This window comes from Anopheles coluzzii, chromosome 3 (assembly GCF_943734685.1).
Source record: "Anopheles coluzzii chromosome 3, AcolN3, whole genome shotgun sequence".
NCBI lineage: Eukaryota > Metazoa > Arthropoda > Insecta > Diptera > Culicidae > Anopheles > Anopheles coluzzii.
In genome coordinates this window covers 23,973,163-23,997,953 of record NC_064671.1, presented here as the reverse complement: position 1 = coordinate 23,997,953, position 24,791 = coordinate 23,973,163, and the positions used below count along the sequence as shown (strand labels likewise).

General features: G+C 44.2%; 1 protein-coding gene across 1 annotated transcript in view; it reads right to left on the bottom strand.

Annotated features, from left to right (window-relative positions):
* Positions 1-24,791, bottom strand: part of LOC120958149 (protein tiptop) — a 152,190-nt gene that overhangs the window by 24,216 nt on the left and 103,183 nt on the right. The window contains exon 3 of the mRNA XM_049610194.1: positions 14,571-14,934. Coding sequence (XP_049466151.1) covers positions 14,571-14,934 — 364 coding nt within the window. The remainder of the gene's footprint in view (positions 1-14,570; positions 14,935-24,791) is intronic.

Here is a 24,791-nt window from a genome sequence, read left to right as displayed (position 1 = left end):
ACAGCAACAAACCGACAAATTTTTAACTACTGACAAACAGAGCACCAAAAGTGCATCAAAGTGCTTGCGGTTCGTTGCACGAGGACAGAGCACCAGGGCAGGGGGGGTGTGAAAAGTGTGAAGTGAGAAAGACACAGCAACATGAATAAAATCTATGCTGCCCAAACAAAATAACGTTTGCCACCGATGACAATGGGAGTGCAAAAATTCTTTCGCTCGTCACCTTCTGGCCGTGACAGGCGGGCCCTGCCGCGCCCTCGGACAAGTGTTTTGGCTAACGATGCTTCCTCCCCATCAAACAGATACCAAATCTGCAAGACCGGTGTGGTGGTCCTGGTGGGGCTGATGGTGCAGCCTAGGAAAGGTCACGACCCAGCCCAGACTGCGGTGGCCCAACGCGGAGAGGAACGAGACGCGTTGAGCTAGATAAAGAAGACCTAGTTGGGTTAAAATTGAATTTCATTTTTGTGTGCTGTGATTATGGGCACTGGCCACTGAAAAAAACATCGTATAAACTGTTGCTAGTAATAAGAAAGAAAAGGGAAACAGTTATCATACAGTTTTTTTCCCCCGCCGAACGAACGAAGAGTGTCGTAAATTCCCGCACAGCACACAAGACGACTTTAATTTGTCCTCGGAGCACAATGACCCAGGGACCTTTGGCCCTGTTTTCCACCATGATGATGATCATGATGGTTTGCATGGAAGGTAGACAGCATTTGGGGAGCATTTCAAGCAAGCAAGGGCAGTAAATGGAAAGAAACTCCACAGGGATTGCCAAGCTTCCGGTACGTAATGTGGAGTATACGGAGCAATTCTAGTCGTCTTCTATAGTCTTCGAAGAAATGTTTAGAATTTTTCTTTTCGGCAAAGAAAGATGTAAAGGAAGAGCAAAGAAGAGATGAAAGAAATCAAAGCGTTCAGATGACCGTTGTGCATATAAGAAGAAGGTGTCATAAATTGTTGTGGCTAAAAGCACCTCTGAGAACAGCATTGATGTCTTGTGTTGGTACTGGAAGGACTTAAAAAAAGGTTGTTTTCTCTTGTAACACAATACTTTTACAATTTGACTTGGACAATAAGACTTATAGTAACGTTTGCGTAAATTAAAAAGTAAAAATAATATTTTAAATATATTTAAACATAATACAATGTACCTAAATCTTTCATGATGTCAAATAAAACAATCATTTTTGGAAAACTTTTAAACAATAAAGACCATTTTTAAACAAAACACATTCGTCCCTTCTGCGAGCTTCCACCAAAGTGCTCGATATTGCTCTTTCAAAATAATAAGCTCCCTAGGCAAACTATTTACGCCGAAAGCACTCACCCTTCTCCCATTCCTAATCGATCGGGAGAGTATTTATGATACTACTATCGCCAGCGAAAAGGAAAAGTGGCTCATGCTGAAACGAGCGCATCAAGAGCAGCAAAGATCCATCGCATCGGGATGGTGAGCAACAGTAGGGGAGGTATGATGGGTTCTGCAAAAAAAGAAGCATGCCAATCTTACCTAGCGAAGCAAGCGGTGCGCAAACAAAAAGACACTACACGCTTCTATATCGGAGATGGCAACAGAACCCGAAAGAGAGAGTGAGAAAAAAAGGACCCAAACTACACAAAATAACCAAGCAAATATTGTTACCATCCCCCAACCGTACTCCCGCAATGACGGGTTTTTCGGGGGAGTTGGGAGTGTAAAGATGTTATCATCCATAAAATATGACGACTAAAATACACCTCCACACTCGCATACTCACACGCACTATGTAAGGACGAGTCCCCTGCTCCAAAACACCCCTTGTAGTGGTGGCCCGTGCTCTACTCCATCAACGCAACGCGGTAAGGTGACACGGAAGGTGAGAACGGCTGAATGACTGAACCCAATAGGTAAGTGAGTTGGAGCAGATGAGATGAGGCGACTTCTTTACGGTTAATCCTCCCCACCCCCCAGTTAAGCTTGAGTAACGTTGCATGCGGTAGGTAAAGTTTCGGTGAGGTGACGGTTGTAAAGTTATGTTTTTTTTGTTGTTGTTGTTGGTTGTTGTAGATTATCCTATACACGGGCACAGTGTGTGACAAAAATGTTATATGTTGTGGTAAAACTTATTCACATCAAATAACAGTGACCTACCGTTTAGAGAGACATTCGTCTTTGCGCAACTACGCGAACGTGTTGCTTTGGAGTACCTAAGAAACCACGTGTTTCAAAATGTGGCCTCCTTTGACCGCTATACCGCTATGACTAAACAAACACTTTTGTGCAGCACTGTAGCATCAACGGAACGACATTGCCCCCGAGAAGATGCTCGGGAGCTGGAAGAGATGGAAAAGAGAGAGCGCTGGAAAATATCACCCAAGTCGACACACCCGGGGCTTTTCCGCAAGGTGCCGAATTGTGCGTAACCTTTTCCCGCGCGCGTAAGGGTTCCCCGCCATTCCACAGCGCCTACTGTGCGCACACACACGCACACGCGATTTACACGCACGCCCGGTTGCCGTTCTGTGCCATCATCATTCGCCGGTCGGGCGGGATCGAAATCCCGCAAGCAACCTGATAGTACGGACCAAGGCATTGACGACGACGACGACGACGACGACGACACAGAAGTAAGATTGAGGCTTAGGGTAAATGTATAAATTTTATCAGATAATTTGACGCTGGAGAGAATTTGAGGGAAAAATATGAGCCCCCGGTGCGGGTTAAACGAATGAGTTTCCGATTTAATCAGTGCCCGGTTTTTCGGTTTGCCGGTTAAGTGCGGCACGGTGTTATAAGTCGCACTGAATCGGGGGTGTGAGTGAGGGGGGAGGAGAATGGGGAAGGAATCTTCAAATCCCTGTGTGCTAAAAAGAAAAAAGAAAAAAGGTACTGGCAGGCAGTGTAAATATTGAGCTTCCTGAGCCCGGGCAGTCTTGGCAGGTGACAGGCAGGCTGGCGCACGTTACATTTGCGGCAGATTCTTAGTGTGATATTAAGCTCTGGGAATAGTTGGAGCGGGCACTTACACGTGCGTAATAGATGTTGAAAGCGCTCAATGGTAAGCTTATGTCAGTTGGGAAAAAGGAAGGAAGCCCCTAGTTTTATGTCACTGCGGCTGTAGATGTTCGTAACATCGGTTCCGGTACCCTTTTTATCGTTGAAGGTGAAGAGCTGAAGACTTTTAGCTAGCAAAACTCAACTTAATTGGTGATCGTTTGGTACTCCATTCTTGTGTCTGTGTTACTCCCCCCCTTATTACAGGTGAATGGGTGTATGAGCACCAAAACATTAGAACTTATTTACGCGTAAATTAATTATCATCATCAAGGCAGGCAACAATTTCGCTAAAAATATCGAGCCCGAGTTTTGTATGACAGCGCCACGGACGTAAATTATTAATTTATGCGAAACGGACGACGGACTGGCTCCATCCACCATGCACCATCGCATCGGTGGGAGGGCAATAGTTATTAGTTTTTCTTCCTCCGAATGCAGAGCAAACAGAGTGGCAGAAGAGTGGGCCATAATAAACCACCCACCGTATCATTGGCAGCGGTAGCAGCAGCAGTAGCAAGACGTCACTGGAACTAATGGGGCACACGGGGCCAGGGCAGAAAGGAATCGACTGCGGGAGGCTTTCGTCAGGCTTGGTAAGAATTGCTGGCCGAACCGGGTGATAGAGTCATAACAAACAGCCGTTTCCCTGACACGGTTGGATAGATGTTGGCTGGACGAAGACGAAACAGGGGGGAGTTGGGAGAAAAAAAAAACACTCCCGGTCCCAGGTCCGACACCACGATGCACACGATGGTTCCGAGGGAGCAATAGTTTGGACAGGGAGTGGGTAGAAATCGAAAAGGGAGGGCAGGAAAATTGGACCACGAGTTTTTAATCGTAAGTTATGGTGACCATAAATTATAATTAAAAGATGCTAAAATAAGAATTTATGATAATAAAATGCAATTCTATGTGAGTGTGTGTGTGTGTTTGTGTTTGTAGCAGTATGAAGTTTTTCAAACATGAAGAAATGTTCCGCAGTACGTTTTGCCGCTTGAAGGCCGCTTAAGGATGACAGAAGCGTCGAGGAACTTTCACTCATAAAATGCAGCAAATAAGCAACACGTCAGCATTAATCGAACTCTTCAGATCAAAGAAATGAGTTAAAATCTTGCTCAATCATTACACATTGTGCTTAAAGTGGTGATTATTACAAAACGCTAATTATGGATAATGAACACGAATTAAAGCAGGAAGGGCACAAAGGGAACTCCTCCCCAAAACAACATACGTTTTTGCAACATTCAACCTGACCTTCGACAGTGTCACGATGAGATGTAGGCAAAAAAAAAGAAGAAGAGTCTCCCCACGTCGTAAGTTGATGAGGGTAAAACCGTCGTCTATGTTGGTCTTTGTTGTCATTTGTCAAAAACCCTGGGCTACAACCGGTTCCTTTTTGCCCCTCGCACCGGGGAAGACTACGCTAAACAGGATGTGGACTAGGACGAACCTTTGATGAAATTAAGCGGAGAGTTGATGCGGAGTTGACGAAACCGAGAGTAATTGTCGCATCACGGTGTGTAACATATCGCTTCTCTTATACCATTACCATGGACAAATGAAGCCAGCTCACCTAAATATGCTATTAATTGTGCTTTTACTGGTAGTTTAAAGCGGTGCCGATGATTGCGTTGTGGCTGAATTCATTAAGAAGGGCTCAACGAAGTGTTCTTTATTGAAACTGATCAAAGAAGTTTAATGAAGATATTTTTGAATTAAATTTAGCATTCAACTTTGCATCACTTACTCATCTTGCCCGTCATAAGAGAAAATGAACTTCATCCACAAGGCTCCATCCAGAATGGAGCCATCCCGCACCAATCCACAGCATGATTAGACAGGACAGGCCTGCTAGAAAACAAGGAAATCATTTTATCTTGAGCAGGAATACTTCTCGTCTGCATCTCAATATTTGATTTGTCCGTAGCTCAAGTAACCAAGCTCCAAACAATGGCCTTCCAAATCCATACCCATTTCCCTCCAATGAAACTACTGCTACTACTACTCAAACGTCGTGTTCTTCTGCTGAAATGGATTCCGCAAGATGCGCTTCATCTTACACCCTTCAGACAGTTCAGGAGGCTCTGGGGCGGGGAAGGCTGCTTTGGTCGCCTGTGAAACGCTTGCAAGACAGGCCCGGGGTAAGACATCGTAGACAGACGGACAGAGCGCCATCTGCAGTGCACGAGAGCATCGGGGCCTAAAACTTACAAAACTCAAACTGACCGACCCTGTCTGTCCCTGTACCCTGTGCCCTAGCTCGAACGAAGACCCATCTTCAGCTGACCAGCTGGTGAAGGTGACAAAGACGCAAAGATGCAGATGCGTTCCTGCAAACGCTGGCTAAAACAATGGCCCAAAGTATATTGCAGTGACACAGGGAACAGGGAAAAACGGGGGAAAGTAAGTAAGATGGAATGCAAATGGCAAAACGCAATAGCCGGCATGATGGACGGAAGATGTTTTGTCTGTTAGCCGTCAAGTTGAATTAAGAAAGTCTTTGCCGAAACTTACGAACTCGGAGCAAGCTAGAACACGCCGCCCGGCCACGTTCGCTCCTTTCTGCTCTGATGGAAAAGTGGAAAGCTATCTGCTGCTATCTCGTGCTTCAGCAAACGCGCCAACAAAGTGAAGTAAATGCAATTGCAATTTGCATCTTGTGTATGGTGGCAGCTTATTTCTGCCCGTTTGGGTGATTGTTACCAATGCCAGCTTCCTTCCCGTGGATGGCTTTGTGAGCGCCGGAGACCCACCATGCCATGCTCCGCTGTCAGTCGCTTCGTCGCTCACAGGGCGGTGCGGTGTCAAGAAAAAGCGCATGTGATGCATGCATGCAGTATGTAAATTATTATTTCCTGTGACGGAGAACGCATGTGACACATTGCTGACGCAAAGACCAACTGTCCAACCAGGGTTGAGGAATGAAGGAAGCGACTGTTTCTTCACAATCGCACAAACCCTCCAAGGAGCTATTTGCTGGTCGTCGTGTCCTTTTGCATAAGGACAATGAGTTATGGGTTGGGCTTCTTCTTCTTTTTTCAAATTCCTTCCCGGGTCGATTTGTACGTGAGATTAATTGCTGTGAATAATTTTCCAAACACTCGACACGGCACGCCGTTGTTGTTTGTTGTTCGGGTTTGCATTTGGTTGGGTTCGTCCGAAAGTGCACTGTTGGGCATGACCGTCAGGTATAAGGAGCAAAAGGACGGGTGGTGGAACGGAGGCAAAACTTTCTCTTTTTTTGTGTGTGTGTGAGTTTGTGATTTGTTGCGTTTGTCACTTCATGATTTACGGTCACCGTTTGGATGAATTGACAACAAGGATGAGGTCTTGTTCGATGGCGTACGATTGCGTCACTGTTTTAAAACACACACACACAGTTGGTTTGATGTATTTCTTAGCCTTAGCCCAAGAGTGTCCTTGCGCAAAGAGAAATGGGAAAGAGGGAAGGAAAGCCCACTTCTTGGGCAATTGAAGCGTAAGGAGAGCGTGCAGCGCCGCACAAACGAAGCCTTAATGTGGGTCCTTTGGTGAGACATAAATCAAGTGTCATCGTTCGGAGACAGTCGAAGGTCACAGTGGATGGAACATGGTTCCGTCTGCAGATGAATGCAATCAGATATCAGTGTGAATCGGCTGTATGCAGTAGTAGTAGTGGTGCTGGTGCTGGTGGTGCTAATTTAACATACCATGGAAAAAAATGATCTGTTGTTTCTAGGAATGGGTTTCCAAGGGCCCCGAAGGGATCGATTTGGTGGCGGATGAGAAGGAAGCAAACAGCAGCAAACGATAAACGATGTATCATTTGAGATATGGCCAAAGCAAATAGATGTACAAGGCTTCAAATCCGAGTAATGTAATATTATAACAAAAAACGTATGTATGAGGATGTTAATATGTAACCTACTTTTGCTTGATGCACGTGCTAATAAATTGAGAAGAAAAGGCATGCATTCTATTCCCAACACCAGATGGCGTTAGTTAAAGTGTGTTTCCTTCAGTCTTTTAGCATTTAATTAGCATTCAAGGTATATGATGGAACTCTTTTTAACCGATCTATTCGTTAATCAACCTTACAGGAATTGTTGGCTAGCATCGCGAATAGGTCTAAGTATTTTTTGTATATTTCCTCAAGATGTTTTGATAGAGCTCCTTAATAATTCCTTTAAAAATGTCTGCTAATGGAGCATACAAACATTTGCCTTAGAATGTCATCTTTCACTTTCCAAAGGAACGGTTTATCTCAACATTACGATTACATAGACAGCTGCACATATGAATAACCAGAACACATATGAATATACTCAATAATGAGCTTGCCTTTCCTCTTCTACTTGGCGTAACCTACGTGACCATGCCGGCCTATACATGTTCTCGAGATTTAATTCAGCCCCACACAGCCGAATAGTCAGTACTCGCTACGGGGGGACGGTTCATACTAGACTTGAACCCACTACGGGCATACTGTCCAGTCTTGTTAATGCCTGTACGACGGGTTCGTCTACTGTTGGGACTTGGCTATCTACGACTAACCAATGTATCCACAATAGGAGTAAGCTCACTTGGGCCCAATCTCATGACTGGCATGTTGTGAAGTCGTACCATTTGACCAGTCTACAGCGTTCAATAAGAGTGTCGTGGTTTCTATAGAAATACTGATGTAAGTTGTAGGTCTGTCTGAGCTTAGTTTAGCTATGCTTATTTAATATCTTCTTGCGCTAATTGCGCTAACTCCGATACATATTTCTAAGACGTTAAAAGGATAATTTAAATAACAAATATTCATTGCCTCGTCCTCAATACAAGTAACTCCACCCCAATCAAACACTACCAACGCAAAAAATCTTAATATTCAAGGCCATTCCAGATCGATGTGCATCGAAAAACATTTATTTCTTCCCTGTTCCGTTCCGCGTTAAGCGAAAAGGAGCGCACTACAAGTACAGTGATTGCCAAAAAGTACAAAACAGAAGAATTAGCACACCATACGGCACCCTTCCACGTTACCCCTGGTGTGTGTGAGTGTGAAAGAGCGAACCAAACACAAAAACACACAAAAACGCACCATCATCGCAACTTCGGTCGGCCGGGGGGATCGGAGATCAGCTGGGCTTCTGGTCTGGTTGTGTCTGCGTTTGATTGAGAATGTTTAGCACTCAATAACACTGTCAGTCAGCCCGTCCAGATCCATCAATCAATCGACCTATCAATCAACTCAAATTGAAAAGCATCACCAGTGTGTGTGTTTTTTTTTTTGGGCCTTCCGCTGGGTCTGCTTGGCGGCACACTATCCTTCCGATTTTGTGCACGCTCCGACCTGCATAGGTTTGGTGGTGGTTTTCCTCCCATGAGTTTCGCATTTCGCGGGCAACGAACGTCGAGCGCTCGGAGTACGGTGTGTATGTGTGTGTTTGTGGTTGTGGTGCTGGTGATTTTGTTCACGTTTACATTTCGGCCACAAACATGTTGCAGGAGCAGCAGCAGCAGCAGCAGCAGCACAAACTGGTGGACCTAGGGTTTGAATTTTGCGATAGTAGTGGGGGATGTTTTATCGACTGCATCATCGTTTGGAAAGGGGCAGAGACAAGAGACAGAGTAATGCAGACTTATTGGGTGATGAATTTTAGCAGGTTCTGAGCATAATTTTGTGCGTTAGGAGAAAATCCTTTGCTGTTTCTGATTTGTATTTGATTTATTGGAGGGAAAAATTGTAATCAGGATTAAACATTTCATGAGGTGTTAGCTTTTATTTTATTCTCTTATTTAGTTTATTTTAACTGCTTTTCAATAAATTGATCTATTCTCTTTTACAGAGAACGTTACATTTAGAGGATAATATAGTGATCATAAGTGAAAGTTAAGCATAAAATTCTCATTATAAAATGAAGAATTATAAACAAAATTAAAATAAATTCCATTCCACAACTATTTATAGCAATTTATACAATAAAATATTTAGTTGTAGCTATCTAGTTTGGCATTTTTACGTCTATTTCGTTGAAATTTGAACTTTACGGTGAACAATTTTTGTTGTTTTATTATTGTTATAGTTATAACAATACTAATGAATTATTACTAATTATTATTATTATTATTATTATTATTATTATTATTATTATTATTATTATTATTATTATTATTTTTATTATTATTATTATTATTATTATTATTATTATTATTATTATCATTATTATTATCATTATTATTATTATTATTCTTATTATTATTATTATTATTATTATTATTATTATTATTATTATTATTATTATTATTATTATTATTATCGGTATTATTATTATTATTATTATTATTATTATTATTATTATTATTATTATTATTATTATTATTATTATTATTATTATTATTATTATTATTTTTATTATTATTATTATTTTTAGTATTATTATTATTATTATTATTATTATTATTATTATTATTATTATTATTATTATTATTATTATTATTCTTATTATTATTATTTTTTTTAATATTATATTTTCGATTGATATAATTATTATTAATTATTTCTGTATGTATACAATGTACGTTCCTAATCCATAAAAAATAGTACGTTCACTTTCACTCAATTTCTAACTGTCGCTGAAGAAAACATGTTTTGACTATATGCTTTAACCAAGGTAACTGTTAAATCACAGGTGGCTTAAGGCTCTGTTTTTTTATTATTGCTATGATTTTGGACGTCATGAATGAACATGTGGAAAGATTTGAAATCTGGAGACATACTACGAAATAGAGTTCTTTTCGAGAGTCAAGTGAATGGAAAAATTGAGTAGTAGTGTTGTTTAAACCTTGGTATAAACCAGATAACTGTAAAATAACTCAGCTGAGTTTTAAGATTTTATTGCTATCAAATTGAGAACATTGCAAATACAAATCCTACTCAGGATATGTTTCATCATAAATTGGTTCCAGACACATTTTACAATACAAAAAAGAGAAAATCATCACAAATTCCTTTCATCAAATTATTGCTTTTTGAGTTTCCTCGCTTCCGCGCATGGAAGTGAAAAATGATCACACTCCGTATTCATTAGTCAATCAATTGCACTGTTCCCAGTGCTGTCCCACCTTTAACCACGAAAGTTATCGACGAGGAAAGCGTACGGCAAAATTGATGATGTTAGAAAATATGCTCACCAAAGCTGAAAGGTAAGCTACGGAAGGTGTCCCAAAATTGTCACTCATTCACAATCCACTTATCACGGTCCGCTGGCACTCTGCCGGTACCCACTAAGAGAGGGGTGCCCCTTTGGTGATGGGCTGACGGTCATGCCGGCAGCATATGGCATGACTTGACACATCGGATCATAGCTGAATCGACCATCCATCCATCCATCCATCCAGTCCGCGTTGCCAGTTTTTTCGCACAACACGCACGAAAGGTATCGACAGACATCGCACTGAAAGGATTTCAATTTTGTTCGGAAAATATTTATCAATCGTAGTAATTGATCATCCCGGCGGGGGCTGCGGGCACCTCCCGCACACTGTCTCGCACCAGCACTGTTTTGAATCAACAGTGCTGCAGGCCGTGTCCCCCCCGAGTAGCTGTAAAAATATGAAAGAAAGGCCTAGAATGCTCGTCATCCATCCCTGGCCAGCCTGGGAGAATCGGCGCACGGCGCAGCACAATCTTAAGCACTGGAAGTGCAATAAGTCACGACGGTGGCTCTTCTTCGAGTATGAGCAACAGTCAAATGGAGTTGGAGAAAGGCAAAAAATACAAAAAACGTACCGAAAAGGGACCGCTAAAGGTGAATAGTTTTGCTAAATCATGCGCCCACTTGACACGGTGCCATCCATCAAATGACTGTTTCCCGTGGCAGATCAATGCGTGGCAGGGGAAAAATGTATTTCAAGGAAAGGTGAATGGAGAAAGGAAAAAAAAACACATTCTCTATTGATCTCAAAACCATACATTTGATCAAATGGAATGGTTTTGTGAGTTATTGTGTAAAGTGTTTTTTATGATCAAAATGTCACGTTCACCATAGAAAAACAATATTTGAACATTTTCCAATAAAATTTCAATAATACTTCACATCGGCAGGATTTATATGGACAAAAAGTTACCACTAAAGTGCTTACACACTTTAAGCTATTCCCTGGTATGTATTTAGTCAAAAGTTTTGTTTCATTTGTCTTCGCATAACGAATCCTTTTGACAGATTAAATGAAAATCCCTGTAAGCATAATGGCACCATCACATTGGTGCAGCTTGCGACCAGGTGCGAGTGCAAAACTCAATCCAAAACTTTTATGAAAATATGACTGAAACTGTCCACAACTACCCACCACCACCCGCATGACTTCGTAATCTTCCAGCACACAATAAACATACTGTGCCTCGGTATCCTCGTCAACGGGATAAGTGTTTCTGTAAAAGCCCCACCAATAAGAATACTTTCCTGCTCCCCCTTCTCCCCTTTCCTCCATCGAAAGTTGGCCATTTAATGTGTGACAGACAATTGCGACAAATAATCCATAAAAGATTCCATCACGGTTCATCTCCGTGGCCATGGACGTTACCTTTCCCGGTCGCCCCCCCCCCCCCCCGTACAAAGGTAGTAAATGGGACTTTCGGCAAAAGTGTCAGCGTGAAAAATGTGTTCACCCAGCGGGGAAAGATCATTTGAAAAGGATTACTATAACGCATCCATCGAAGGTCAGCCGAGGGGAGAAGGGTCAGTGAGAAGCAGGACAGACCAGTCTGTGGGGCTGTGCGTGGAGCGTGGTCGAGTGGTTGTACATTATTTGCCGAAAATTACAATTCATTTCGCCCCGCTGGTCGAGGAGGTTTTTCGGGTTTAGTGTCTCCGTGTTTCCCATGCAGCACGGGTGCGCCCATTCCATCCTTCCACCATCATCATCATTGCAAAAACCGCAATGACTTTGTCATTCACATTATTTCCCCTTTTGCAACCCCCCACACACACACACACCTACGTGCCTACGATGCAGAGGAGAGCGTTGTAAATTATTTTCATTTCAACGTTTTCGTCCAGCACCGGGAGGACCAGGACAGGGAACAGGAAGGGACATGTGTGTGTGTGTGTGTGTGTGTGTAATTTCTGCGGTATTTCAATGTCCATTCTAATGCTTACAGCAGCTGACAGTGATTGATAGAACGTGTACGTGAGGGTATGTGTCCGTGTGTATGTGTGCATGCGGTTGTCATATGTCAGATAATTAGAAAACTTGAGGCACGGGCTGACAGATTCGGACTGCAATGAGCAGCACATCGGGCCAGGTTTTGGGCAGCGCGTTGCTGGTGCGGGAGTTTTGGAAAGGTGTCAGATGGAGTTGTAAGACGTGCATAGCAACCGAATGCTGGTTGCCTAGGGTTACATGGTACACGGGACGGTTTGGGTTTCAAAACAGACAGGGACAGTGTAAAGTGGTGGCTAGTCTAATTCGAATACCTAATTTTCATAATGCATTACACCAACTATGTGAGCTGGAACGCTGGAAAATACTGGCTGGAACGAGGACTGTTCAACTTTCACTTCTTATAAATGTTATGTTTTGTTATACTTTTAGGCGTGATTTTCATAGGGTTATTGCAGATATGAGCCTTATTTTTCATGGGCCTGATTTGAGAATCCGTGTTCCCATATGTAGGACTGACTATCTTGCTATGATAATCAATGAGTCTCTAAAAGCCAAGCCATATACTGGTACAGGCAGGCCTTTGACGGACAACGATTGTTGTGCCAAATAAGAAGAAGAAGAAGCCTTAGTTTGCTATAGCGTAACGTAGACTATGGCATATCTGCTATACAAAACATATTAGCAAACCCAGAACGTTTACAGTAGGGCCAAATCGCTTGAAACTCACTGTGCTAGTAACACCAGAAGCGCAGCGTAGAGTAACATAAATCAATACGTTTTAGCTTAAGACAAGAATAAAGTGTAAAACGCTAAAAACTAAAACCATCGCATTAAATAAATATAGCCAATAAAACCATCACTGATCATGAAAGATCACTGATTCATTCGAACTGTTCGGATAGGACTAGACCAGGGGCCTCCAAACTTTTCAGCTCGCGGGCCGCATTGCTTCAAAAATATCTATGTTGAGGGCCATTTGACGCTACCTTTAACTGATGAGTGAACATTAAATCTCGTTTTTAAAATAAAATACCAACGATACTTGTACAGTTTCGTGTTACTAAAGCTTGATTTTTGTCTAAGAAAAGTAAAAAATACATTTTAATTTTAAAAAATCATAATAACGTAATATTTATATTAACCCTGGCAAAGTCATCGTGGGCCGCATTATAAGCTCTTGAGGGCCGCATGCGGGCCGCGGGCCGTAGTTTGGAGACCCCTGGACTAGACCGTTCCTACAAATCTAGTCGTCTTCTCAACTCACATGGAAACCTACTCATGGTAAGGCCTCTTTGCTTCTATACTTTCAGCAAGGGAAGTCTATAGACTTTTATGATCACCTGTACAATCAATTCTCAATACAGTCCACATCGATAAGTTTTCTCTACAGTTGAGTCTATGTGGGCTAAACGATGGCCTTCCTTGGAGCTATCGCGCGTTAGATCACATTCCACCTGTTTTACATTTATGTATTTTTTTTTATTTTTGTTTAAAGATATTGGTCTGGATTTTTTTGCAAAAGCATAGCTAAAAAGCATTCTCATCATTGTGTGAGGGCAGTATATCGATACGTGACTCTACGAACGGTCCAGAAAATCAGAAAGTGCTGAAATATTCGACTTAAGACTGACCTCTACTGTGAGTGTTACATTCTCTAAGTGTTCTGGTAGCTGCTTTCGTCCACTTTACAGTGCTCGTTTTAGGGCAACAAAGAGTCAGCACTCCCCCACTCATGACCCACACGATTGACCGTAAAAACATTCAAGAAACTTTATTTATTGCGCATAAATCTATTTGTTCAATACAAATGCCGCTCCATTCATTTCATGTGCCGATCGCCCAATCGAACAGCGCTGAGCTTGATTGATGGAAGGGAAAGCTGGCTAGGAAAATACACACTCCAATAAATGCAATGTGCTCTGCTTGTGCATTGTGCTGCCCGCTTTCCCGCTGACCGAAAAGGGTAACTCGTCGTAAGTCAAATCAAATAAATGAGAAAAGGAACTTCCGTCCTCACAAAACCCCTCTTTTGCCCGAATGCGCCGGCAAGCGTTACGCAAACATAAATCTCAGTAAAAAAAAATAACTCGGAGGGAGTGAAGAAAATGTGAAATTAATGCAATTTCTCTCACAAATGTACGGGATTGTGAGATGAACTTCGTCCACCCCAGGCCCCAAGTAAGAAGCATTTTGTGTGCTGAGCACCCCGCTTCAGTGTAACAACCCTATGGGGGCATCTCAAAAACATCGAGGAAACTCATTGCAAAATCGAACCGTCCGCACACATTCTTGCTCTCTTTCTCTCTCACTTATTGAGCTCGTGGAAAACCCTGAAATGCATCAGAAAAAGGGGTGGCAGGTGCAGGGATACACCTACCACCACCCATGCACTTACCGTGTGTGCTCATTGCGGCCGACCAGGTCAGCAATGCTCCCGATGGCAGGAATGCTATGCTCCACATCATCATCATGCGAATCAATCAACTGCGACTGAATTGCTGACGGCCGGGGTATCCTCTCGTTGACCTCCGGCGTTTGATCGCTCCCCCGTGCCGTGTGTGCGCCTTGAGAAGCAATCGAAGAAGCGCTGGCTAAAGACGATCGAGATCGGGTGGCTTCGCGGGGCAGATCCGTTGCTGGCGCCGGCTGGTGGATTACCGGCGAGGGAGGCGATGTTGATGATGATGGACTCACACACGATCCGGGGGATAACACATCTTTGCTGTCCGGTCTTTCAACACCGTCCTCGTCGAGTTGATCTGCAAAGAAAATGGGGAGGGTTCGGAAAATTTTGAGCGCTGTGCTGCAATTGCAATCCAGTTCTACGGTTCGTTTGGGAAAGAGAAAGCGACCGATGCGGAAGTTAGAAACTAGTTACAGCACATGGAAGACGAATCGCTTCTGGCCTCGGGTACGGATCGTAGGAAAACAAAGATCGAACCACCGAAAACTTGTCGAGTAGTGGACGAATGAAAATTCATTCGTCTGCCTGCCTGCCAGCCGCCTCGAATCGCTCCTTGATCCTGTATGGGGGAAAACCAGCACAGGGAAACGAAAACGAATGTTGTTGAACTTATCATTCCTCAAGCTTATAACTCCAACCCGGACCTTCGGCAAACGATGGCCTTCCAAGAGCGGGGGATGGAAGTCCAAGGGGCAGCTTCAGTCTCATAGGAAATAGTTTTCCGGCTAGTTGGAATTTTGTCGAAAATTTGTCTTCATATATAAACTCACACTCACGTCGACGTCGATGGCTCGGACTCCCTTAGTACTCTTTCCCTTCGCATGGGCGTGTGTGTGTGTGTTTGTGTGTGGAGTGATTTTTCCGATGGGTAATCCGTCTGCCAGCACAGGTCCATTGCCCGCAAAAGCGTCCATGAAAAGTCGCTCGGGGAACGGGAGAGGTACACACTCACGCCAAAGCGAAGCCTGGCGAGATTTCGTTTGTAATTTATCAATATTATAAAATTTCTACACCTTCTCTCCGTTTCGCTACACGTGCAAAAAACACCCGGCGATGGACGGACGATGCTTTCGGACGAGCCCGATGGACGGGTGGCTTCGACAGGGTGGACGGGGTTTTGGGCGATGTACTTTAGGGAGATGGGTTAAAATTGGCCACTGTTTGAAGAGCACTGCACAGCCACCGGTAGAGACTTTGGTCAGATTTTCGATGGAAAGAAGTGGGGGCATTATACAGGCGGATGAGGGGAAGGTTGTGGTAGAACCAACCTCTCCCGGGGTGTGTTGGAAGAATGGAATATATAGATCAATTGAGCGGTGGAAGTGAACGATTGAGCGATGTGTTGTGGGGAGGATTTCAATTCTCACCGGAGCTTTCGTCGTAGCGTGAGTGGTCAGTAGCGGCAGCAACGGCAAATGGACAGGCAAGGCGAACATGTGGAACTTGAAACATAAGGGACTGTTGAGGGTTTTTCGTGCTCACACCGTAACTTTTCATGCAGTGATTTTTCACCATTACTACGTGATTGCTGATGTACGGATGATCGATTTTTCAGTCCGTTACTATTCTTGCAGCAGGGAATGCTTGCCTGATATAAGATTATTGCTTTTTATAGTATAAAAAATCGCTAAATTTCGAAGCACAGAAATTAACCTTTATTAAACGCAATCCTTAATTTGCGATAAAGCTGAGTAAGTTGATCCTCAAAAAGCGTAAAGGCGGCGATCAATAACTTACCCCCACACCGCGGTAAGCTTCATAAGCGTGGCGTAATAAAACGGTAAATGTCACGGCGGGCATCGATTGAATTGACTATTTTTTTGCACATTGGAATCGCACGGAATCGGGGTACCCCGTGATGCTGCATGCACACTGCTGCTGCTGCCGGGGATTAACGCCGATGACAACGATGTTAATAACAACAATCGTTGCTGTTGATTAAATGGCCTGTCAAAGCATTCAAAGTTCGTTTTACGCATGCAGCAAAAAGAAGTACATAAAGCTCCTCGAGCAATTAATGCGCTCATCCTCGGGAACGGCATCGGTTGAGCTGCTTTTTTCGCTCTCTTCATTGCGTTGCTGTGACTGCTGCTGCCGGGGGGGGGGGGGGGGGTCGAGAAGGAACAGGGAGAGACGTATCAATCGATAAAGGACAACGCTAACGTAACGCGGTACGGGAGGGGGAAGGCAAAGGGAACCATAAGAAAAAGAATTGCATGAAGGTAAAAACAATAAAATGTCACCATGTCGAAGGATAATTGCATCGTTTCCGATTCTCATCCCCCCCCGCCCTCCCTGCTTCCCACCAGCCCGCCCCAGCTCCTCCATCCCATTTCATTTTATCCGAAGATGATGGAAAGAACTGGGTGGACAGGCGTAATTAAACATAAACTCGAATTTATGCACCAGCACAGCGATGGCCATTCATTGGACGGATCCCGTTGTGTGAGTGTTTGTGCGAGTGTATGTGTGTGTGAGTCCACACTGTTTGTCAGACATACATCCTATGACATGGACAAGAACTGCATCGATGGTACAAAACCCGTACTGTGTACACCGTCGTACTTTGTGTCCCTTTGTCTTTCCAATCGTGTGAATGATTCGTCATTTGATTGCTGTCTCATTGTTGTATGAAGCGGAAAAAGATGATGATGAACCCAACCGGGTGGGGGAGGAGGAGGGGAAGGAAGGATGGACGGACCGTCAGGGGTCGACTGTAAGGCGCGGGCGACTTCAATCCAATCCTGTCCGTACCGTTAGTCACATAAGCTGACCATCGTTGTCTTCCTGTTGGACAGATACGGATGATGTCCTATCGAAACTGTCACATGAACACAGCCCGCACACACACACCCAACCGTTTGCTCCAATTCCACCCTCCCCAGATGCGGGGGTAAAGTTTTCCTTTGCCCTTCGCTCGGGTGCCCTGTGCATTACCCCGTCGCCACCACAGCGCTATACAGCGCTTCTCCGATAAATTTGCACCACACTCTACTGTTGCGCCACACAACTTCTTGTCCCACGATTTGCTTCCACGCTTTGACGCTTGAGAGAAAGAGTGAGCGAGAGAGAAAGGGACCCACACACACACATAAACCTACGACGGAAAAGCTTCAGCTTCCGAAGGTGGCGCACCGGGAAGCGCACCGGGAGTCGAACTCTTTCGGAATGGAATAGACGTTTATCGATATCGACAGCTAAGTACGGAATGATAGACAGGACGAGTCTGGAAAAATCACCTCCGACTCCACCATTTTTTCTCCATCCCTGAAGGGGAGTGGATGGAGAGGGAGGAGGGGAGGAGGATAGGGAGGTCTCTCCCTTTGGGAAATGGCGTGGCGGCGGTTGAATTTGGCTCAAATGGCACCGGGCAAGTGGGAAAGTGGGGATGCCAGGGCAGGTCAGACACCTAAAGGATGCCCCGCGGAATGGGGAGGGGACGGCCCCGGTGGCACGGCGGCACGGCGCTGTGTGACGCCCGGTGGCAGCAGGACGAATGAAAACGAGACAGATCTACATGAGCAGAGAATGAGATTGATCGATTTTAATTAGAAAACTGTACAGCAGCAGCAGCAGCAGCAGCACTCTTTCTTCTTCTGCTGCGACTGGTACGGGACAGAACCGAACAGAAGCAGCCAGAGGATTGTGTGCTGTCGCCCGGTGAAGGTTGGGTTTTCCAGTTCACGGGGCGATCGGGGCGTGGGATGGGACAGAGAGCTTGACGATGGTAGAGAAAAAGTTGTCGAGTTTGACGGCAGCGTTAATGGCGAGAGAGAGAGAGAGAGGCAGGCCGGTGAAGCCGAGTCTCAGGTGGTGGAAAGTGTCGCATATCAGGCAGGAAGCAGAACGAAATCGGAAAAAGGAAGCTCGTTTCGCCTTGTCGTCTTCGGCATCTTTGCGCTCCTGCTCGTTTTTGGATAATTTGCCCCGCGCGCGCCATCGGGAGTTCCGTCGTCGGGAGGAATAGCTTGGCGGGCGCCACCGTTCATCAGCTCGGATCAAACGCGCCCAAATCTGTAAGCGATGTGAGGTGACGTGTATGTACGACTCTCTCTCTCTCTCTCTATCTTTCTGTGTGTTTACCGGGTAAACGTTCAATGCGGTGTAAAGGCGAACGGTGACGAAATGAAAATGAAACAAATGACTTCGACGTTTGGTTTAATAACACGGTGTCAATCAGATAGAAGCTTGGAATTGTTTGCTGATTTGTAGCTGATCGATTGGGCCGTCATCGCGGCGGACGGGTTTTTCCCCCTCCGTTTGTCGAGATTGTACTAACTAATGGGGGTTCCCGCTAAATGAGTGGGATGGTCCCTGCTGAACAACAGTGTGTAGCATCTTGAAAAGGATTCAAAGGACAAAACGGATCTTAAATTTTTGTATGAAAAAAAAAACTAAAAAATAAAAGAAAATATTTAAACAATTCTATCAACCATTTGTGTCAATCTTAAAGCTTAAAGGGTTTGGCAAGAACTCACTCCAATTATGTTCAACCCAGGACGTCGTCGAATGGAACCGAATCAACCGAACGGACCCTGCCTGTGACAGATACTTCTTATCTTTTACTAATTAGTGGTTTAATTGCAATACTTTTTCCCGCCCACTGTTCGGTCTGCCATCCCGCCCGAGCTTCAGGAAGGAACCAATCGAACGAAACACTATCATTGATCCGTCCACTCTGCACACGCTTTCGCCTTCGCTCGCTGTACACACCAACAAAAACCAGTGCGCGCAAACCATCCAGTTGCCATTGCTCGCAAGTATATATATAAAGTGATTGAAAGAAAAGCTTTCAAAATCTTATGAAGAAAGCTCGCCCAGCGGAAGCCATCCTTAGCGCGGCAGTGATACGCGGCAACGTTGGTGGAGACTTTTGTTTTCCACGGTACGTCTGTCGCGTCTGTGCATTGCTGTGTGCTTACTGTTGCTTATTGTCTCGATTCACACCGATTCGAATGCGGAACAGTTTGATGGGGGGAGTTTTGGGAGCGAAATTTTTGTCGACTAAATGGTATAGATTTTACGTTTGTTTTCCTACCGCTTATCTACATGGCAGCAGTGCACCAGCGGGCTGCACTTGAGAAGTGTCTGGAGTGGGTTTCCGTTATGGGGCTTCAGGAGTAGTTTGCGTCGGCAAGTGGTGGGCTAATAGTGGTCTGAAGGTGCAACCGGGTTACGCCGGGTAAAGCGTAAATGGTGATTGTTATTTTGCAATAATGCAGCTACGAGTGGACTTTCCAATACTGGGGATTTGGGAAGGGAGCGATATCAATAATTCGATACGAGTGTGAGTTGTAATCGAGGAAACTATTTCAATTTTGGGGAGAATGTGCAAAAATTCGTTTCAAAGCTAAATGGTTTGTTTTAAGGATGCATCATGGAAAACTGCAGCATCTTATCTTATCGGAATTGCTAAAAAGAGCTTAGAAGATGGTCAAAATTTGAAGAAGATGTCTTAAAGTTTCATGAAATTCGAAGAAAGCATGTCTTTAAAAAACACTAGTGTTCAAAGTTGGGGTTTAGGTACTTAATACATGCTAATAGGTGAAATAAATTAAATCAGCATTTGAATTCAAAATTCAATAAAATTTAAATTAAACTACACAAAATGCTCAACTATCTATCTCCTTCATCTAATTAAACCTTTAAATTGCACGTTTATGGAGAAAAAAAAAAAAACAAACATCATTAAGCAATTTATTCATTTCACTCTCAAACGAACACAGCAAAGAATAACACAGGAACAAAAGAAAGGCAAAAGAAAAACATTTCCTTCAATCCAGGATATGACGGGACTAAGAGTTGTCAGCAGCAGAAACACATCCACCAAATCCGACCAGAGGCCGCGCAGTAAACCGATTGAAGTGACACCCCCCAAAAAAAAGGGGTTTGTAGTGTCTTTGTAAAAACTTTGGGCTCAGCACCACCGGGTTTAGCAACGGGCAGGCAGGGCAAAATTAACACTCCGGGAAACGATTCCCCAGAAACGAGCCATCGTCAACCGCTCCGAGAAAATGCGGAAGTCAAAACCTCAAAAACACTGCACTCTGCCAAGTGCGCGGAAGCGCCCCGAGGACGACGAAATAAAAGGGGATAGATTTCCTGACCGGGCTGCTTTCTTTCTTTTATCTGCCAGTTGCTGCTGCTCAGCCGTTTCCTGTTTCCGCTAGTCAGCAGGATTGGTGTATATTGCGTTAAATTTGCGAACCACGGTTATGCGGAGCTTCAATCCTATCGCTGCTACTGCTTTACTCTAATGTAATGGTGTCAATACCTTTCGTAAGCGCTTCCTTTTTTTCGTCTTGCCAAACGATAGTGTTTGAACTAACAAAAAAACAGCGAATTCTTTCTGTTTTAGTTTTCCAAAAGCAAAGACCGGCTTATGACGTGACGTGATACCGTTGTGGATTTTCCACGTATTTCCATTTTTTTCCCCCCCACTAATGCGAACCACCGCGCTCTGGGACGTCTTATAATGTTAATTAAGCCAAAAGTCATCAGCTCATTCTTGTACGCCCGTTCTTCGCCGGTGACTTTGGTTGTTGTTGTTGTTGTATTCCAACGGTTTGATGATCGACTGGTCAAAAAGGGACGTTATTTGCTAGCATTTGCTTTCCGCACCACCACCACCCGTTGTTGGCCCCGTTGTATGCATTGAACGCAGAAACGAGGCCCCGGCCCCTGGCGAGGATTTGACGCAGGGTAAAAGGTGATTAAAGAGACTTAAATGATTGACACTGACATGATGGCATCACGTCACGAGAATGGAAAAATCATAATGACAAAAAAAAGGAAACGACAACAGAGAGAGAGAGAGTGAGAGAGAGATAGAGAGAGAGAGAGAGAGAGAGAGAGAGAGGGAAAGAGAGAATAAAAAACATAGGAAAAAGTGAAATGAATTCAACTTTTCAACAGAACCAGCTAGCAAAATCGGAGGGGTTTTGCGTGAAAATGGGAACAAAAAAAAGGAACTGACGTCCTGTGGAAAGGGAACCTAACTCTGATGTTGAATCGATCGATGAAAAGCAATGGCTTTGGAGACAGTTGGAAGGGAAACAGAGAGAAAGAGCGAGAGAAGGAGAGAGTTGTTACGGGAGGGTTTGATGACAGGGAAAAATCACTAATTATAAAACGAGGATATTAAAATGAGGATACTCTGAGGAAATCAAGTCTCGTGCAAGAGCGGGCGACACACAACACAAAGTGAAATGTTGATAGCCCTCAGGTTTGGTTACTATGTGAATGTGTTTGAATGTATATATGTGTGTGTTTGTGTGTGTGAAAGCAGCTACTAAATGACATGGGACTTGACGTAGTTGATTAAGTTTATTTGCTCAAATCAATTAACTTTAATGTTACTTTTTCTTTGTTTTTTTTTGTGTGTTGTGCGGTTTTGGAGCGTTGAATTATGCAGATTGATATATTCTATTTGAGTTTTTATCCTTGTTTGACGAAAGCAAACAACCACGAAAACCCCACGGGAAAGTTGGTATGATGAAAGATACAATAAGTTTGTCTTTAAGATATTCTAAAACTAGTTTTGTTTGCGGCTCACTTGTGTGACAGACTCTTAATATTAACAAGAGTCAATTTTTTCTTTAATTCGGGATGTTTTCCGCTGCTGAATGTTGTTTACAGACAACACCGGCTGAAGATTGAAGTGAACGTTCACGATAGGGCTTTGATTTTATCATCAAAGCTAGAGTACCAGGGTGCTGGCTGGTCGTGAGATGATGAAATAGAAATCCACCATTAGTATCGGTCGGATAAATCACAAAGTCTTAAGAAAAAGAGAGTGCAAGCGAAAGCAACTCATAAAAAAAGGAAACGAACAAACACACACACAGGATATCATTGCGACAAAGTACGACAAGCGCGTAGTGTGCTGTTGTGAAAAGTGGAATTGAAAAGCTCGTCCAGCAAGAGCTGTCTAAGACAATGGACACGCGAAAGCAAAAGGATTGTGCAGCCAGCATCTCTACCATCACCCCTTTTTTTTCCTGGTGGCGGACCAACCACCGCCACTGCTGCCTAGGGACAGTCGCTTTTAATGGACAAACAGAAGAAAAGAAAATTAGCGTCACGCTGAAATTAGCCTCGAAGATGGTAAAGATAGACAAAATCTGCTTTCCCGATTGCACTCTTCCTTCCTCGTTGTGTGTGTGCGTTGTAGGAAGAACCAGGGAGAGGACACCGTAGTTAGGATGGATTTTAATTACATTTGTCCCGGCGAATTACAGCAAAGGATGGAGGACTTTTGATGGCAGTACCTTGGTTTCTTCCGCCGTGCGCTAAGCGAGCGTTATGCACTTGCGTTGTCCCGATGGTGGCCATTGATGGAGGATTGTTTGCCCCCGAGGGGCACACTATCTTGCCCGGGCCATCGGAGGTAGTACGCAGGTAGTGTTTTTGATGAAATTTTTCGGAATATCGCTCAAGCAAAAGGACGGTTTCGAGATTATCGGGCTTGAGGTAGAAATAAGCTAAATCAAGCCGGAATCTATAAAACCCAGTGGTCCTGGGGTCAGCGTGAAAGTGTTGAGTTTTACCATTAGCATTATAGCATTGAATAATTCTATTACATTTAAGAGAAATATAGGAAAAGCTCATTTGAAAACATACAACCGATTGATGTGAAATTTAACGTGCAAACAGAAAATCGTCCATTTTTAACATATGAACTGTCAAACGAACAATGGCAGACTACAATGTTGTACACTGATCGTACTTGCTGCTGCTACTGCTACTGCTACTCCTAATAAAATGACCTGAATGTTGCCGCTTGCCGCGGCGGATGCATCGTGATCGAGGACAGGCTGCCCTTGCCAACGTTGAAGGCTGCCATCGTTGTTGCTGCAAGGCTCGCCGTTGAAGAGGGCGTGCTTTTGCCGCGCTGCTGCCAACCGCGTGGCTCCATCGGGTATAGAAAGAATGGATGCCCATTACTCGCGGAATTGGCTGATCTCTCCTCCTTCTCCTTAGGACACGGTGGCGGTGGCCACCGGGCACCAGACGGACACACGGTCCACAACTTGGGTAAATGGCATTTTGGCAGAGGAATTTATATCATGGTTACCATAAATAGCTACCCACCAGCGGGCGCGCGACGTTCGCGCTCTCAATCTCTTCCCTTTCTGTCGATCCTTGGCGAGCCTGTCAGTATGCGCAAAACGGTTTGAGCGTTTCCCATGAACGACAACAAAATGCACGGCCCGAGTTGAAGGAGTAGCTGCTCAGCAACACCATCGTCAGTGAATGCAATACAGAAAAAAGGGCACAGATGCAGCAGGCAGGATGGATAATATAATGACCATCGGGGGGGGCCTAGGCAAGTCAGTCTGTGTCGCGCTCTGGGTGTATGTGAAACAAAGAAAGCAAGAGTTGCGTCACGCGAATCTGAATTAATTTTGTTTTCCACTGCTAGGAACATAAAAGAATATATTATCCCGCCCCGGTTTCGGTTGCGGCGGGCGAAAGGTGACCGGTGGCGTGTGTTTTGCGATGCTTTTCTATGCAATGCGTCGCCTCACGTGTGTCCTGTTGTTGTTGTTGTTGTTGTGTTGGCTGCTCTTATCGTGGCCCCAGAAATGGCGGCAGTCCCTACGGTCCCCTCCCCTACTTCGGAGGTCAGCGCGCTTCATGTTTGCACGTAGAAATAAATCCAAACTGCAAAAGAAAAGCAATGATGGTGATGGAGCCAAAGAACGGAGAGTGAGTGAGAGAGAAAGAGTGCACATACAAATAAGAAAAAAATCGCATGTACATACGAAATGTACTTGCTCAAACATACACTTAAACAAACATTCGGATCTATAAAATCTGCTGAACCGAAAGCGAGACAACAATAACAACAGGCTCTCCTTCTCATCCTACACCCGCACCACCAACGAAAGGAGAAAAAAAGAGTGCAAGAAAACAATGCACAATAGCAACATAAATCAGTGTAATTAGTTTCGTTTTCGGATGCAACTGATATATGCACCCCGCACGAAACCCCAATACGCGTTGGGGCAGCATTCGCTATCCCGCTTACACTCGCCCCCCCGTTCGGTGTGAAGTTGTTTCGTTTACGCAGGCAAGCAGCAGTACAGAGGTTTTGTGCATTCCTGGTTTGTTTTTTTCTTTCTTTCTCTTTTGCAGCTGAATGATGAC